At 35.0% G+C, this 16,570-nt stretch overlaps 1 protein-coding gene across 1 annotated transcript in view; it reads left to right on the forward strand.

Annotated features, from left to right (window-relative positions):
• The window catches only part of LOC129222487 (mitogen-activated protein kinase-binding protein 1-like), a 122,658-nt gene that overhangs the window by 27,722 nt on the left and 78,366 nt on the right, over positions 1–16,570 (forward strand). The window contains 1 exon segment of the mRNA XM_054857001.1: positions 2,638–2,724. Within this exon segment, the coding sequence (XP_054712976.1) occupies positions 2,638–2,724 (87 nt within the window).

Here is a 16,570-nt window from a genome sequence, read left to right on the forward strand (position 1 = left end):
GTGTAACATATTATTCTCACTTTAAATTTACTCTAAAAATTCTGGAAAAATACCCAAAACGGCAATTTTTAGATGCCCCCCATTCCAAAACCCGACGCACAATGGGGGGGGGGACTTTTTACCTGTTCTTATTGGGAGGGTAATAAACAATTTGCACCAGGTTTAACTTTTTTTTTTTGGATGTTTGGGACCGACCCCTATTTTTACTGTACTATTTCCCAAAATAACTAAAGCAAGTATAAGGGAATTACGAGCGCGGCTATATTTTTTTTAAAACTTCGTACTTCAATAGCCATACAGAGAAGGTTTTAGACTCCATGTTAAAAAAAAGTATCAAGAGATTAATCTTTTTAAACACGAGAAGATTAATTTCATGTTTTGGAAATTTGTATATGCTTAAATATAGTGCTTTCGTTTCTAAATCAATACTACTTTGTTTTTTATACTTATTGCTATTTTAGTTTTAAGGGTAAGGAAGAAACTCGATTTTTAATCACGTCAAAAAGATGTGTTTTAAATTCTTTCACTTAAAACAGAAAACAAAAGCAAGGAACGATTTTTCCTCATAATTATTACTGACCCAGGCAGCGCCGGGTATTTTTGCTAGTTCTTCTATAAATTTAATGAGTTACCGCCCATAAGTGTTACTCGGAACATGTAATATTCATGAAAAGGGAGTAACACTCATGATGAAAGAGACCCCAAATAATAAATGTCCCATGGTACAACAGGATGTGTTCCAAGGTACAATAGGTTGTTGTACTTTGGGACTATTGGGACAGTTTGGAACTCTTACTTTAAATGGCTGGCAACATTTCATTTTCAAACTGTCTGAATTTAAAAAATTCTATTGCAGAGAAATATGTGTTGGGATGTTTCAATGGGATATATAGATTATAAATTAGGTTTAAATAACGTTAAAAATTAAAATATGAAAATAATTCCAAGGTACGACATTCTCCCTTATACGTTAAATCCAAGAACCAGGAATTAATAGGACTGATATAGAAGAAAGTTTCCTGATAGGCCACAACAACTAATTAACACGCGTGTTTAAGCAATACATTCAAAAGATTGCACTACTAATCTATATAAGTCGTAAAGTTTTGCTTTGTGTGTGTTTTTTTTTTCATCCTCCAACCATTTATTCTGCTTTTTCGCTGCCCCTCAAATGTTTATTGTTCTTTAAAAGATTAAAAATATAATGGCTTAGAATAAAGAACGCGCCTCTCTCTTTATCACCAAGTGCTCAAGATAAAGAAGTCTGTTCACAATAACCGTTTCTACTGTTCATGTCTAAATAGTGGTGTGATTAGAAGGGATCGCAGAGGTACTTTTTCGTCGCCATCATGGCGGTTAGCTGATTACTTTTTTCTGTTATGAGTCTTGCAGCTCGAGAAATGGATCTTACACTCATTTAACTTCGGTTAAATTTTAGAGGTAACGAGTTTGTCAAATTTGTAAATTGCTTTTTTTTTAATATCGCTTTAACTAAATGCCGCTGACGTGCTGTAATAAGTAAATTTCCTTTTAATAATGAAAAGTTTTTAAACGTCATGAAGTACACAGGGGGAAAAAATGCGTTACTGAAATGTATCTTTTTTCCCGTTTAAAAATAAAGAAATAAATAATTTTCTTGTTTGTGATTCCCCCCCCCCCCCCGCCCAAAAGCGACTGTAAACTCCTTCATTAATGAACTATGTTTATGTTCCTGCATCATGAAATACTACACTAATGGATTATATTATATGCGGTATGTCTGATTTTAAAATCTTGTCCTGTTAGAAAGAATGGTGAGTTAACGTGAAAATATTTCCATTTTTTTCAACTAATAACTGGTGGCTAAAAATTTAAACGCCATTCTCAAAATCAGAACTTATAAGTATATATAATGCGTTTTTTTTTTTTTTTTTTTTTTTTTTTGCTAAATTTTTGATAAATTTGTTGACTGGTAATTGACTGAATAACTGAAAGTCTTATTTTGCCATACAGGTAACTCGATAATGTTCCTTTTTGTTAGGATTACCAGATGTATTTATTTTTTATCTTAATTTTTTTATGTCGTTTACAACAATACTAATTTCGAGTTTTCCACAATGAGAAAACACAAACGTTTAATTTTTGTGTAGATTTAAACCAAATTTTAAAATTTCATCTTGAGAATTTTTATCTTGAAAATTTTATCTTGATTTTGGTCACAAATCTCAGATTCTTATTCCATATTCAAATTTTAAAATTTCATCTTGAGAATTTTTATCTTGAAAATTTTATCTTGATTTTTGTCACAAATCTCAGATTCTTATTCCATGTGAAATCAGTGAAAAAGAAAATTGGTAAATATAATGGTGCTTTTTTTCCCCTTTGTGTGTGTGGGGGAGGGATCGGGGGGAGGAGGGGATAAATTATGGTCGTCACTTGATATAGGGAAAGGTGTGACACATTGGTCCGCTTTTCTACTTTTCATTTTTTTCATCTCGTCAAAAAATTAGTTGAGCAATTTGATTTTCTACCATGCGTTTCATTATACTGAGATCTCTAATTAAATTCCATTTTATAAGAGATGGCGAGCGGGATATTTATTCTGTTCTAATTGTGAGTTAGAGGGCGAAATTAATGACATTTATTGCTCTCTTGCAGATGGACAAGTCATCTCTGGGGCCAAGAAAGGTGCTTCGAGCGCCTGCTTTGAGAAGAGGCCGAGAAATCATTCCAATATCTGATAGGGTGAGTGTTAAAGCATTAAGAAACCTTTATTTCACAAACGTTTTATTCTGTACACTGTCCGTCAAGAATCACTCTCAGTAATGACGCTATTTTTGCATCAATCGACCTTATGGTGGCGTATTTCAAACAGTTGATTAGGGACTTTTTGGTGCTGTGTAAAAAATTCAATTTTTCAGTAGCGAGTTATTGGTGTTGACCAGAGCCCTAGGTTTTATTCCAGTCTTAATAGTGTTTAATACACATGCAAAATGTAAGGCCGTTATGACCTCCAGGATGCCTGCCACACTGTACCATTCACACGGAAATAGAGATCGGTTTTCTCAGTGTCATAGCCAGAAAAAAATTGGAGTGGTATATTGTTAGCATTAGTCCTTTCCTACGGTCAAAAGGGAAACATTCTGAGTTTGGGAGGAGGATAGATCCCTAAATCCACCTTCTTGGGTACGCCACTTGTTTTGCTTGCAACTTTCAATAAGATCTGTATTTCCAAACGTCATGAAATAGCGTTTTTTTTTTTTTTTTGGTGACTTGTTCCAAGAGCGTTGTTGTAATACTCTATGACCCCCCCCCCCCCCAAGTGGGCACCCATGCGGAATTTTGAGTTGACGGTTTAAAATTCCAAGAGTCGGAGTCTGTCATTTTCCCTACAAGCCTGCAATTCTGCTGATGCTTGTGGAGTTGGAATCGAACTGATTTTTCGGTAAAGGAGGCTAGACGAAGGCTCTAAAATTCTCGGAGTCGGAGCCGGAGTCGATAATTTTCCCTCCGACTCCGCAGACCTTGTTGTAACGCAAATCAGCAGTTTGTTATTGCAAGGTCATGGAAGAACTAACGATTTTGTTTCTATTATATAAAGAGTGTTTTCTTTTTCCGGAAATGATTTCCTCAATCCTTAGAATCTCTTCAGTTGAATCTTCGTATACATCTTCCGTATTGCCAACATGATTAGAATGCAGAATGCTGGAAGAATCATTTTACTTTTCATCGTCATTTCAAATCATAATGCGTGATCATTCATAAAACTGCAGAAATTGTCAAAACGAAGGTCGTGGTTATACTTGAATGATTTCCGTATTTTAATGGGAATTCGATGACGAAATTATCTCGTTGATCAATAGCCTCTTTTTCTTTTTTTTTTTCTTGTCTTTGAGTGTATAGAAATTTCCATTTGACATTTTCCTCTCTTTCTCAGATGTTTGTTTCTCTTTTCATGTTTAATTCATATTTTTAGGTGTGGCAGGGAAAATAACTTTCACTTGCTTTTATACAATGGTTCCCAACTTTTTTGAGCCTATCGCACCCTCTAGAATTTGACTGACCCCCCCCCCCATCTTCCTTGAAAAAACTAACTAGGAATAAGTGACAATCGATTTTATTGAAAACGTTAATATTTATATAAATTAGAAGTAAAATGCATACGATATAAAGCAACTCCATCCAATCACTTTAACTTAAAAAGATTAATAAATAAACAATTAAATAAATGTAATGTTTTTCGCTTTTCTTTATTTCTTTTCCCAAATGAACTGACAGACATTCGAAGGGAAGCACTTAACTATTGCACTTTTCAAAAACAGAAGTGCATTTTTTGTAACATTATTTTCTTTTTTAAATTGGAATCAGGGAAGTCAAAATACTGACACTCAAAATTATTTTTAAAAAGATGAAAATTTGAAAATTAGAATTTTGCCTGATGAATAATTTCTTTAAGGTTAAGGTTGAGGTGTTCGGATAAAGTTCTTGAATTTCAATTTGTTTCTTTCTCAATTTATGATTAGCTTGTCTTAGCTCCCAACAATCGGTTTCTTGTACGTTTTCAATTTCCATATTCGCGGGCTTTTTATTTCGCCCCCTAGAGGAGCCAAAGCGCTCCTCTGGAGGCGATCGCCCCCAGGTTGGGAACCACTGCTTTGATATATGTAATGTGCTATAAAGTAGTAATTTAAAAAAAAAATGCAAAAAGCAGTCTGAATGTCAAAGGGCCCTTTTTTTAGTTTTGTACCCAAAAAGGCTGTTGATTTGAAAGAACTCGCCGTACTGCTTCGTATTAATTTATTCAGAAAGGGACCCCCCCCCCCCCCCCCAGTTTATTGGCGAAATGGAAGGAATGCGAAAAAAAATATAAAACTATGTTGTCAAAACATTAAAAAGTCTTTACTTGTTTTAATCCACCGTGCCGTTTTCTGAACTTTATAAAATGCATTGCATTTATTTCTACTTTCTCATAACACATTTTATCGAATGAAGAGTTTAAAAAGTAGACTATTCTCTGTTTAACAGCGCTAATAATACATATTTCACGTTTCCTTCTCTTGTAAGTCTTGTGAATACACTTGTTAGCAGTAGTTCGAAGCCCGTATTGAAGTTTTCCATGAAAAAGCAACCATCTGTCGTGAGAAGAACGCTCTGCGCGTAACGACATCCATTTGAGTATCCGGTGTTGAATGATGTTAGTTCCTGAAAAATATTGAACCAAGCGCCAGCCAATTCTGGAGGCTTGTAAAAAAGACTCGTTGAAGTGATAAGAATTTTTGTGATCGGGCAACTTTATTTGACTTGCTTGTTCAGCATTGATTTTTCCTGTAATACTCCGATATTGATTTGAGGTTTTTCGGTATTATTTTCCCCTATTTTTAAAAAAGACATTGACGAGTTTCTTATCGTGTTTCTCTTGAATGTCAAAAAAAAAAAACTCTTTTAGATTTAAAAGGAAGGAAACTCCTTGTAGAAATTTAGTCGAGTTTCCTGCAAATTTTGAATGTATGCATGTGCTTTTTTGAAATATATTTGCTAGTCATATTTCTAAATTGAGTAGGTACTGTCTGACCATCGATTACATGGAAAGGCTAATATCCGGTTATAGGCGGAAATGGACGAATCTATTAGTTTATAGGGGTGTTAATTGGTTTGTTACAGATGTGCACTTTTGCCTCTCTATTATTTGTAAAAATGAAAATTTGCCCTCTGCAACATTTTTTTATCTAAAGTATATTCGATCCATATTCTCACGGCAAAAATTAATTGATTTATTTATTCGCAACAAAGTTTTGAGCTTACCATTTTGCTTTTACGTTCCTGCACGAAATGAAAATATTTTGTTTTCTTTTTGTTGTTTTTCCATGGTAAATGAATAAGGCACTAGTGACATCATAAAACGCGTGCATCAAAATCCCATCGTTATTTTCCCTTCTCCCCTGCTAGATTCATTCAGATGGAATAGTCTTTACTTAGCAGGTTGCCAAATTATATACAATCCGCGGTGAAACAGTAGCTACCTGCAGCGGCAATATTAATGGTGGCAAAATATTACTTTCTACATAGTTTTCAGCGTTCTTGAAAACAAATATCAGTAAATTTTTGCTTTTTGTAATGAAATCGTATTTTTAATTAAAAATTATTTACTTTCATCATGGGGTCGAGCACAAATGATGTCACGCTTTGGTGGTGAAGGGAGTTCGTGAAGTTGTGATTGTTTGTAGCAAGGGGGAGATAGGGGGAAACAAGAACTGTATTACCACGTATTTGTTTAGAAAATGTTTATGAAAAATAGTGTTGCAGGTGACTAAAGGAGGGATTGGGTGAGGTGAAGTGTGACACTTTGACAAGCAAAGGAGGGGAGGGTGTTCAAAAATGTTTGAGAAAAAGGGACATCTATATATCTCTGCCCCTGTTTCATGAAAAACAATTTTCAGGGCACTGATGAAAAATAAATTGAAGAGTTCAGAGGGGAAGAGGGGTGGCAGATATGACACGTAGCTAAATTTGTAGGACCGACGAACAGCCGTGTCAGACTGGAAGAAAACTACAGGCTCGACTCGGATTCAAAGTAATATAATTTTATTAGTTTTATAGGGAGAGGGGATCCGGTGACCAAACTGGCAAGGGGCCCACCTAGGTTCTCGGTGACTCTCTAAATTCAGCCTTACTGCTGAGGTCTTTCATATCTATCACTGATTAGCTTTTTTGAATTTAAATGTTCTTGTGAAAGTGATATTAATTTTGAAAATTAACGTTTTGCTTATCAAAGCGTTCAATTTTGGTCACTAAAGCAGTTTTAAAATCATCTTCTGTAAAAACTCTTATGGATAATGTAAAAATCCTGTTATTACGAAAACCAAATCAGAGACTTTAAACTTTAAAATTAAGTAAACACTTCAGTCTTCATTTTTAACTGACTTCAAAAAGGAGGCGGTTATCAGTTTAATAACGTATGTATGTTTTTTTTTTTTTTTTTTTTGTTTGTTTGTTTGTTTGTTTGTCCATTCACAGCGTCTCACCTAGTGCACCGATTTCGATGATTCTTTTTTTTTAATGGATAGGGGATGGCTCAACTTAAGTCCTATTACTTAATTTGGCGATATTTGTTGATTAGAAAAAAAATTATGGGTAAAAAACAGTTAATTTCAAGCTTTTTTTTTGTGTGTGTGCGTGTTTGTTTGTTTGTCCACTCACGGCTTTTGGAAATGATGAAAATGACCCCATTGCGACATGGGTAAATCCGCTGCTGTGCACACTGCACAACCATTGTTTGCAATTGAAATTAAATTTATAATGTAAATATAACCGTGTGTTATCCAATATGAATGTGCATGGTGTAAAACAGCAATATTTAGGTAATTATTTCAAGTCAACTGTGTAGGGAAATTTTCTAAACCAATTGGAAAGAAAGTTATCGCACTGACAGAGGGTTTCCGACATTTCCGATATTTCGAAAATTTTGCGTTCCCGTTTCCGAAAATTTTGGTTGGGCACCATTCTAAATTTGAAAAATTATATTAAAAAAACCTTTAAAATGCTTTTTTTTTTGAGCAGTCACGCTTGTTAATTGTTTTCATTTCACCGTCCGTGATGTTGTGGTTCCTTTTTCAACCCCACCGTCCTCTGCAGGCGCGACTCCTCTGGGTCCAGAGCACTGTCCCCCGGCCTGGTTTGTGGCGTCCATGTCCTAGACACACGCACCTCATACACATACACACCTCACACACTTACACACATGCGCTTTTACACACATACACGCCCGCACCTTAAACACATACACACCCGCGCCTTACACACATACACACACGCCAACGTGCATACACACAGGTCTACGCACACATACAAGCCTACACATACACAACTATACACTTGGGCGGTTAGCCCAAGAGGAAGGGCATGCTTGGGGGGGGGGGGGGGGGGGTAGGAACCGTTTCTATAAACAAGTGAGTGGGGTAGTAACAAATGAGTAGGGACCTGTCGCAACTAGTGATTGCAAAAAACATAATTTGAATTCAAAATTTTAGAATTCAAATTAATTTTGAAAATTTATAAGTTTTTTTCCCCAATGATTTTTTTGTGTGCATATTTGATAAGTTTTTATGGGGAAGGGGGGGGGGGGCAAGCTTCCGAAAATTTCACACTGTCTGCAGTAAATTTTACTTCAGTCAACTTGCATCCCTGTAAACTGTATTACAAAACCAGTCAAGTCCATAAAGAAAGTCTATTATCAGTCACCATTATTTGCTTTGTAGCAGGGAATGTTTTTGTGAGTTTGCCAAATGTGCACTAAAAATACTTGAGAGTTCTAGCTATCCTGATATTCATCGCAAACCTTGCATGCATCGTTATAGGCCATCAGAGCATCTCCACCCCCCCCCCCCCTCCCTTCGCCCGCCTTATTTACAGTTGAGACAGAGTCGTTTACAGTTGAGACATCATTCCGTATTTACCTTTAGTATCTAGTCGAAAATTGGGCAGAGTGGGTCTCACCACAAAAAACTCAATGCTGAAACGGATCAGCCTTAAATGTTTAATTTCTTTACAGAATTTCAACGTAGTTTTCTTGTCTAATTTTGATTTTATATTAATTCTCGTGTTTTAGTCAGACTGCAAACTTTTTCCTAAACTGGGGAGAGGGATTGTATACAAGATCAGAACACATTTCTTCAGTCCTCGCCCCCTCCCCAATTGCTAATGAATCGTCCTGATTAGCATGGAAACGAGATACGTATGTAAATGTTAACTTGGATTCTCAATTTACTGAGCTTTATGAATCAGCCGAGTCCCGAAAACTCGACCTAATGTGAACCGAAAAGTATCCGAGTTTGAAAATGCGCGCAACAAGTTTTTCGCGATGGGTTTTTTCAAGAGAAAAGCATGAAACATTTAGATCGGGAACATCGACGCTTATGTAGTCGTACAATATCTTGAACATTGACAATGTGGTTAGTTAAGGGTGAGGGGGCACATTTGAATAATTTTAACTAAAACCAATATATTTCTTATACAGACCATAATTATTATTATTTAAATATTACATGATAAAAAAAATCCATTTCATCATATAAGCCCAAAATCAACTATTTTACAATTAAATTCAATAATATGTGACACTTTAAAATTTTTACATATTTGTGTTCAAACCCCCATACGAAGGTGCCTTTGAACAAGTTATTGTTTCGCTTTTTCATTAAAGTAAAATTAACACTTCGCAAAAAGTAAATGTCGAATGAATAAATAGTATGTAGACAGCCTTCTCGTGTTTCAAAGATTCAATAATTGAGTATTTATGAGCAGGTATCTACAAATAAAATAAAAGTTTTTGCAGAAACTGCAGATTTCTTGCAGAATTTCGTAAAGGCATCAATCAAACTATCTTTTTCCTGAACTTAATAAGCGTCATTCGCGAAAAATTTAGATCTACTTCTATTTTAATTAATCTGCAGAAAATTTGCAGATTCTTGTAAAATTGGGAGATACCTGCAGAAAATCAGCAAGAGTTTCTGAGTTATTGAAACTTCAGATCACGACAACTATATTATCTGATTTGAAGATTTGACTAGTTTCGTTAGACAACCCTATATAATTGCATTTTAAATATTTTTATCTACATTTTCATATGTAACTTATGAGAAACTAGATGACGATGTGTCAACCTAAATCGGATCCTAGAGTATAAGAACATGACTCACTTTATGGAACTTGGCACATAAAACGGTGACTTGGAATTATACTGAAACAAAAGGCTTTTCAAAGGAACATGGTTCCCATCAGGGGCGGCATTTCAACATTTCATTTGGGGGGTCGAGATTTTTAAACATGAATTTTCTCAATATGGAATAAAATGCCAGTACATTTTTTTTAAGTAAGGTCATTAAAGAAATTCAAATTTTAATTTCCACGCTTTTAATTTATTTTATAGTAAACTGTAACAGAAAAGATCTTGATACTGCCGTTTCTAAAGTAAATTTTTAATGTTCGATTTTTGGAATCCAGAAAAAAGGAAATCTTGGTACTATATTCCGTCCATGTCCAGTGGCATGCTCTTGGCAGTATAGCTGAAGATGAAAGTCTTGCTTGTCCCATCATGCACCAAAAGAAAAAAAATCTCTAACCTTCTGAGACACGAAAATGATCTTTCACAGTTAGCTGAGTTGATTGGAATCGGTTAAAAATAATTGAAGATACAAAGTTATGTTAGAAAATGCATCTTTAAAAATTTTCTGTTTAAAAAAACCACGCAAGTTTAAAATTTGTGCTCTAGTCTTCATTTTTCATCATTGAAATACACTGGCTCTTCACAAAACAATTCTTTTCCTTCGTTCAACAACTTTTACATGTAACTGAAATATTTTATTTATCTTGTTCAATAACCTGCACATATAATATTGAACTTAGATTTATCACTAAATCATGTGTTAATTTCATTAGAAACTGAATGAATCTATTATTTGATACAAAATATTGAGCCAAACGTAGGACTTTGCATCATCGTGTGAATTTTTGACACTTTTTTAAATATTTTTTAAAATGGCTCTAATAATTCCAAATTAACAAGAAACTCTTAATAGGAGCTCAATCAAGAGTTCTAGCTTTAAGTTTTGAATACCATTTTGTACCTCTCAGTTAAAGAAATACAAAAGTAAACCCAACAACTTTTCTTACAAAAGACACGCTATTAATTATTCCAGTAATACAATGGACTGTATTACTCCAGTAATACAGTCCATTGTATTACTGGAGTAATAGTATACAATGAAAGTATACATTGTATACTTTCATTGTATACTATTACTCCATAAAAGTATACAATGTATTGAATTGCTCAAATATGCCTCTTAACAGAAGGAATCAATGTTCACTCCCTAACTAAACGTACATTTAAAATATAAGCGCAACAATGAACTCAAAATACCAAGGAACTTCTCGTAAAAATCGGGCCAGTCACACCTGTGCACTGCCCTTTCACATTAGAAGCAGAAGCATCATCTTAACTCTGAACTTAAAAGTATGAGGCATTTAACCCATATGAGGAAATTTCTTCTTCAGTTGAAACAAACTTCTTCTCCATCTGTTTTTTATTCTGGAAGTTCTGAAAATGATTCATGAATTTCTAAGTTATTACCCTAATAGCGAAAAACAGTTGCTCGTGTCTGGACAGGTCTCGAATTTCATCAACTTTTACTAAAGATCGTCTGCAGATTATTTTTTTAAAATTATTGCATATGATAACTGATTCGCGCGTTATGTGAATTGAATTTCCCGATTTCTTAATATTTTGCGCAAAATATTTGGGGGTGCAGCCGCCCCCTCTTGCTCCCCCTATTTGCCGCCCCTGGTTCCCATGTGTTCTCTATGCCCTTTAATAATGGGAAATGTGCATGCGCGTCTGTCATTTTCCTGCTCAATCGCTGCAGACTATCCGAGTGTAACTGATAGTGTGGTCCTTCCTGTAATGAAAGAGATATCTTCTTTTTTTGCGTTTCACAAGCGTGCGACCTTTTGTTGAGGAATTTTCTGCAATGTCTTTCCGATACTCATCTTCGTCTGTGCTCTGGAAGAATCGGAAGTGGAGACCAAACCTGCTGATAAGATTTTTAACTCCATTTGAAACTTTCGTGTTAACAGTTGCGTGAAGTTTCTATCGTCTCCTTGCATTTCTTGTCCACAACAAGCTTTCGACGTTTGAGTTCAACTGTAATTCTAGGGGTAATGAAAAGGCCCGCAACAGTAATTGGAAATCACGTATTCTTCATTTTCCAGTGCACGGTTTTCTTCTGTTTAATGTTCACAGTACAGGTATCAACGAGGTGGGAAAAGGGGCAGAAAAGCCATATTTATTACTTTGTTTACTGAAATAATCCGTAATTAAAACTTATTTGTAATGATTTTTTCCCAAAAGTAGTTCAGAATTCCTTTAAAAGTAGGAAAAGAGCCTTGCAGCGAAATAATCCCGAAGTTTAAAATCTTTTTCCATAATATTTATGCATGTAAGAGTCTTGTTTCGAATTTTATTTTGAAGCCGTGAAAAGGAACAAAAAAAGTGTATCTCCGAAGACTTGTGAAACCTGACATTAAAATATGGATACTGGAGTCCAGAAAAGTTTAGTTCTTACTAGTTTGCCAGATTTCTGAAATGTTCAACCGGGACACGGAAATGCCCCCCCCCCCCCCCCCGACTTGCAAGTATTAAAAAGGGTACTCACCTGTGGCTGATTTTTGGAGTGTAAGGCAGTTCATTCTGAATGCTATGAATAAATGGTTGCTACTATGAGCATAAAACAAATGTAATAAAAAATGACATAAGCAGGTACAGTTTGAACATTTCACTTCTTAGAAGAAAATATTTACAATTTATTTTAGTTAAAACAAAAGAAAAAAACACTTTGAATGAGGAAAAAAAATGTTAAACTATTGGAGAAATACTTTTTATTTTATCGGACTTTTTTAGACAGTATTTTTTGGTTGAAATTTTGTTGTAAAAATTCACACAAACTAATCTGGTTTTAATTTTATAAGTCAGTGTTGCAAATGATAAAGTAATTATCCTAAATAATCCTTCATACTTGATTATTTTTAAGCCTTTTTGATCATTTGTAATCAAATTTATTTTTCCCCGGGACGTGGAGTAAACTGGCCGGGACGCTGGGATTTTGTCTGAAAACCAGGATTGTCCAAGTCAAATCGGGACGTCTGGCAAGCCTAGTTCTTACGATCTTCTCATTTCTTTCAAACTTTTTTCATTTAAAATGATGAAATGATGTGCTCAGATATAGGCACGCATTTTGCATTATGTTGTGGCGTAAATTTCGCCAAATGACCAAATGAACCTGGCAATGTCAGAAACAACATGTTGAGCTTTAAAAATTAATTTTTAATAAATGTTAACACTTGAGTGTGACAAATGAAAGTCTAAGACCATCAAATAATCGAATTAATATGATTTATTCCAGCCATTCTACTCAATAGTTGTCAGTTTCTCACCATGAAAGGTTCATTAATCCGCGGTCGTTCATTTGTGGGATTTTTCACCGAATCGTTATGCATTCAATTACGTGTACCCACTAATCCGCTGCAAGGGCACCAGCAGTGTTTATGCTTGCCTTTCCTTTTTTGGATAAACTTGCGATGCTTCATCAATTGCGTAAATGCGTGTTGCTCTGCTGGCATATTTCTTTTGCGAAAGAAAGGTAAGCGGCAATTAATTCCGTGGAACTCGCGTCGGCTAATCTTACACTTTCTTCAACTTGTTTAAAAGGTGGGTGTTGGATAATGAGGTTGTGTATCGCTTGGCGTGATCTGTTGGTCAATCAAATTTACAACTGCGGATGATGTACTAGGAAGTTTTGACAGCCAATATGCATACTTTAATTGCTAAGAGAGGTTATTTTAAGGCGTGTTTCTTCGACAAATGATGGCTGAAAGGTTTCTTTCTTTATTTATTATTATTATTTTTTTTATTTTTATTTTTATTTTTATTTTTATTTTTTTATTTTTTTTTTTATTTTTTTTTTTTGTTGTTGTTTCGAGTTACCACCTACGCATCACTCCCCTATCAGGAAATCATTGAAAATCTACATTAGTGCCCTGTAACTCATTTTGGCTTAGAACTTTGTCTCACAGCTTTTTGCTGTTTTTACTGCATAAAATATCGCATCCCGACAAGGAAACAACCCAAAACTCGGAAAAAGCGTACTAGCTATTGATTTGAAATCTAAATTTTATCGTCTTCCTTGCTACAAAACTGGCACAAAGTTAGCTAAGATAACTGGTACGTGGTGGCGTAAGAACGATATAATCAACAGTGACCACGACGATATAATCAACAGTGAAAATCATTAAAATTTCATAATTTAGAAGAAAAGTTTTCGAACTCGTTAAGTAAGCTTATCAATTTAGACAACAAAAAACTAACTAGTAAACATCACATTTTAAAAAATTCTTGCGCATTCTTTGATTTATGCCCCTTTGTTGTTTACCAGGGTGCGATGTAATTGCGATGTGAAACTGTTTCATTTTATTTAATTTTTTCGATTTATTGGTGAGAAGTAAATGCGTATAGTTTTGAGTTTTTACATTTGGCGAAAGGTAAGGGCAGGTTATGTCGCGTAAAATACGCACACGCTTAATTTTTATTTTGAATAGGCTATATTCAAACTTTAAGGTCTTCTAGTCTGCTTATTGCTTAAAAATATCTCAATACTTGCTCATAACAGTTTTTTTTTTCCTGCTCTACATATTCGAACTCTTTCAACTTGCAGGGCAAATCGCCGGGACTCAACCCTGTTAAAGGGTAGGCCTCCCCCCTCCCAACCCTGAAATAAAAATTTTATTTGCGCCACTGGCTCTTCGTTGTAAGATAAAAATATTTTTGCCTTTCTGGATGCAGGGCCAAATTTAGCTCCATGCCGCCCTTAGGCAGATTTGAAATCTATTTTCCCCTCCCTCCTAAAAGAAGCAAACTTTCCTCGGCTCAAAAACACGCAAAAAAGTGTTCCCGAAATTTAAACTGTCAAGCTTATGAAGAAATAATGACGTTTCACATTCATAGGCGCCCCGGGGAGGTTACAGTAATCTCCCAAAAAATTCCTAATTCAGCAAATTTTGCTGACGATTTGTCAAATTTGAAGATAATATTGCTATATTTAGATTCTTTTTAATTTTTTAAAATTGTTTTTTCCTGATGCCTAACGTTCCATCTCATTAGATGTTATGTACGTATGTATGATATGCGTGTAAGCTCGTGTTTTATCATTCGGTAAAATTAGAATTTTCCTCGTCCCAAAAATTTTAGTTAGATGTGTTTATATTATTTTATTTTGTTCAAAGTTTTCGCTTTTGAAAACTGCCCATTTTGAAAAAAAATATTTATATAACAGATTTTTTTTTTTTAATATTAATAATGTAAAAAACAAATCCCTCAAGAAACCCAATACTGAATAAACTTTAATGTAGCACTAAAAAAACAAATTAAACTCCAATCTTGTTGCGACTTTTGGCCAAACGCAACGACTTTCTGAAGAAGTTGACACCCGCTTTTATATTCACTTACTGTTTTTCGCTGATCTATTACCATGATTGAAAGACATTTGATTTTCATAAGATGTGTGAAAGCAATCATTATTAAATTACAAGAAAGAATAGTCTCTGTGGAAAATGAAAGAATGCCAATATTTCACTTTCAAGAATAACAAATTAATTTAAAACATGTGTGGTTAAAGCAAAATTTACCACCCCTGAAAATTTTGCCGCCCTAGGCAGCTGCCTACTCTGCCTATTGGGAAATTGGGCCCTGTCGGGATATGTCGAATAACAGATGAACTTCTCTTACATGCATTCTGAGGTTCCTTTCTTCCCCTTTTTTTAGATTCAGTGGTTTAACTTGATTATGTAAGTGTAATTAAGTAATAGCTGGAACCCGATGCGTTTGTCCTTTATTCACTTCACAGTTTTACAGTGAGACTGCTAAATAAAGAAATTAAGTTAGATGTTTTCCTAGTACAACTAGTTGAAAAAAAATGTTCTGGATTCTGAGGTTTTTGATTGCGTAAAATTTGTTCTGGATTCTGAGGTGTATGATTACGTCTTTTGTTTCGGCGGGAAAGCGAAGTTGAAAGACATGTGCGGTTCAATTGGCAGTCAAGTGTGACCAGCGAAAATGTTATATTATGCACCTAATATGGTTACTTCTTAAAATACCTTTCTCGCGTTGCGGTATGAATTATTCCAACGAATGCCATTTTCATTCTTAACATGGTTTCGCCGTCAGTGACATCTCCTTTGAGGTCTCGGTCTGGAGATTTACCAAAATGTGCAAGAAGACACGTTTGGTGTTTTCATTCCACCCTGTACGCAGATGCACGATGTCAGCTTACATATCTCTGCACTCCTCGTGATTCTAATCGTTAGTATTACTATTCGAAGTAGCAAATTGTTACGCTTTTGAGAACTTTTCTTCCTTCTCTTTCCTTCCATGTAATCGCAATTGTAATCGTTACTCGCATAATCGTAATCGTTTTTCTTTTTTTTTTAAGTTATCGCAATTCTAATCGTTTTAATTTTGTAATTTTATGTGCCTAAATTAAACTTAAGAATGTTATCTTTCTAGTGGGGGGGGGGGTTCCTTGTCTTACACAACATTTGATTAACAAAGAGTGCTTTACTCATTTCACTGAACAGCGAACTTGTCGTGGCTGCTTCTTCTGAACTTATTGTTACAGTACAAGGCGTTCGCTTATTGTACTTGTTGCGTCGACGTCGTCTTAAATCCTCATCCAATAGCCGATGATCGAGTAACCCACTTGTTTCAACCATAAAACTCGCACCACGGCATGATAATTCGAATATATGTTTTGGTAATGATTAACATGAAAAGCTTTATTGTGACAAGGCTGAACTTGATCCGGCAACTCAACTGTTTTACTGGTAAGACTGCCATTTCAGGGGAATGAAGAAACGAAGGAATGGTCAACAATGAACGCTACCTACTGGAGTTAAGGGTTCGTCCACTGGAGTTAGGGTTGCAATTTCAACTATCAAAATATCACCAAACAGGCAATGGCTTCGTTCAAATGTAGAAGCAATTTTC

Source organism: Uloborus diversus, chromosome 5 (assembly GCF_026930045.1).
Source record: "Uloborus diversus isolate 005 chromosome 5, Udiv.v.3.1, whole genome shotgun sequence".
NCBI classification, from domain to species: domain Eukaryota; kingdom Metazoa; phylum Arthropoda; class Arachnida; order Araneae; family Uloboridae; genus Uloborus; species Uloborus diversus.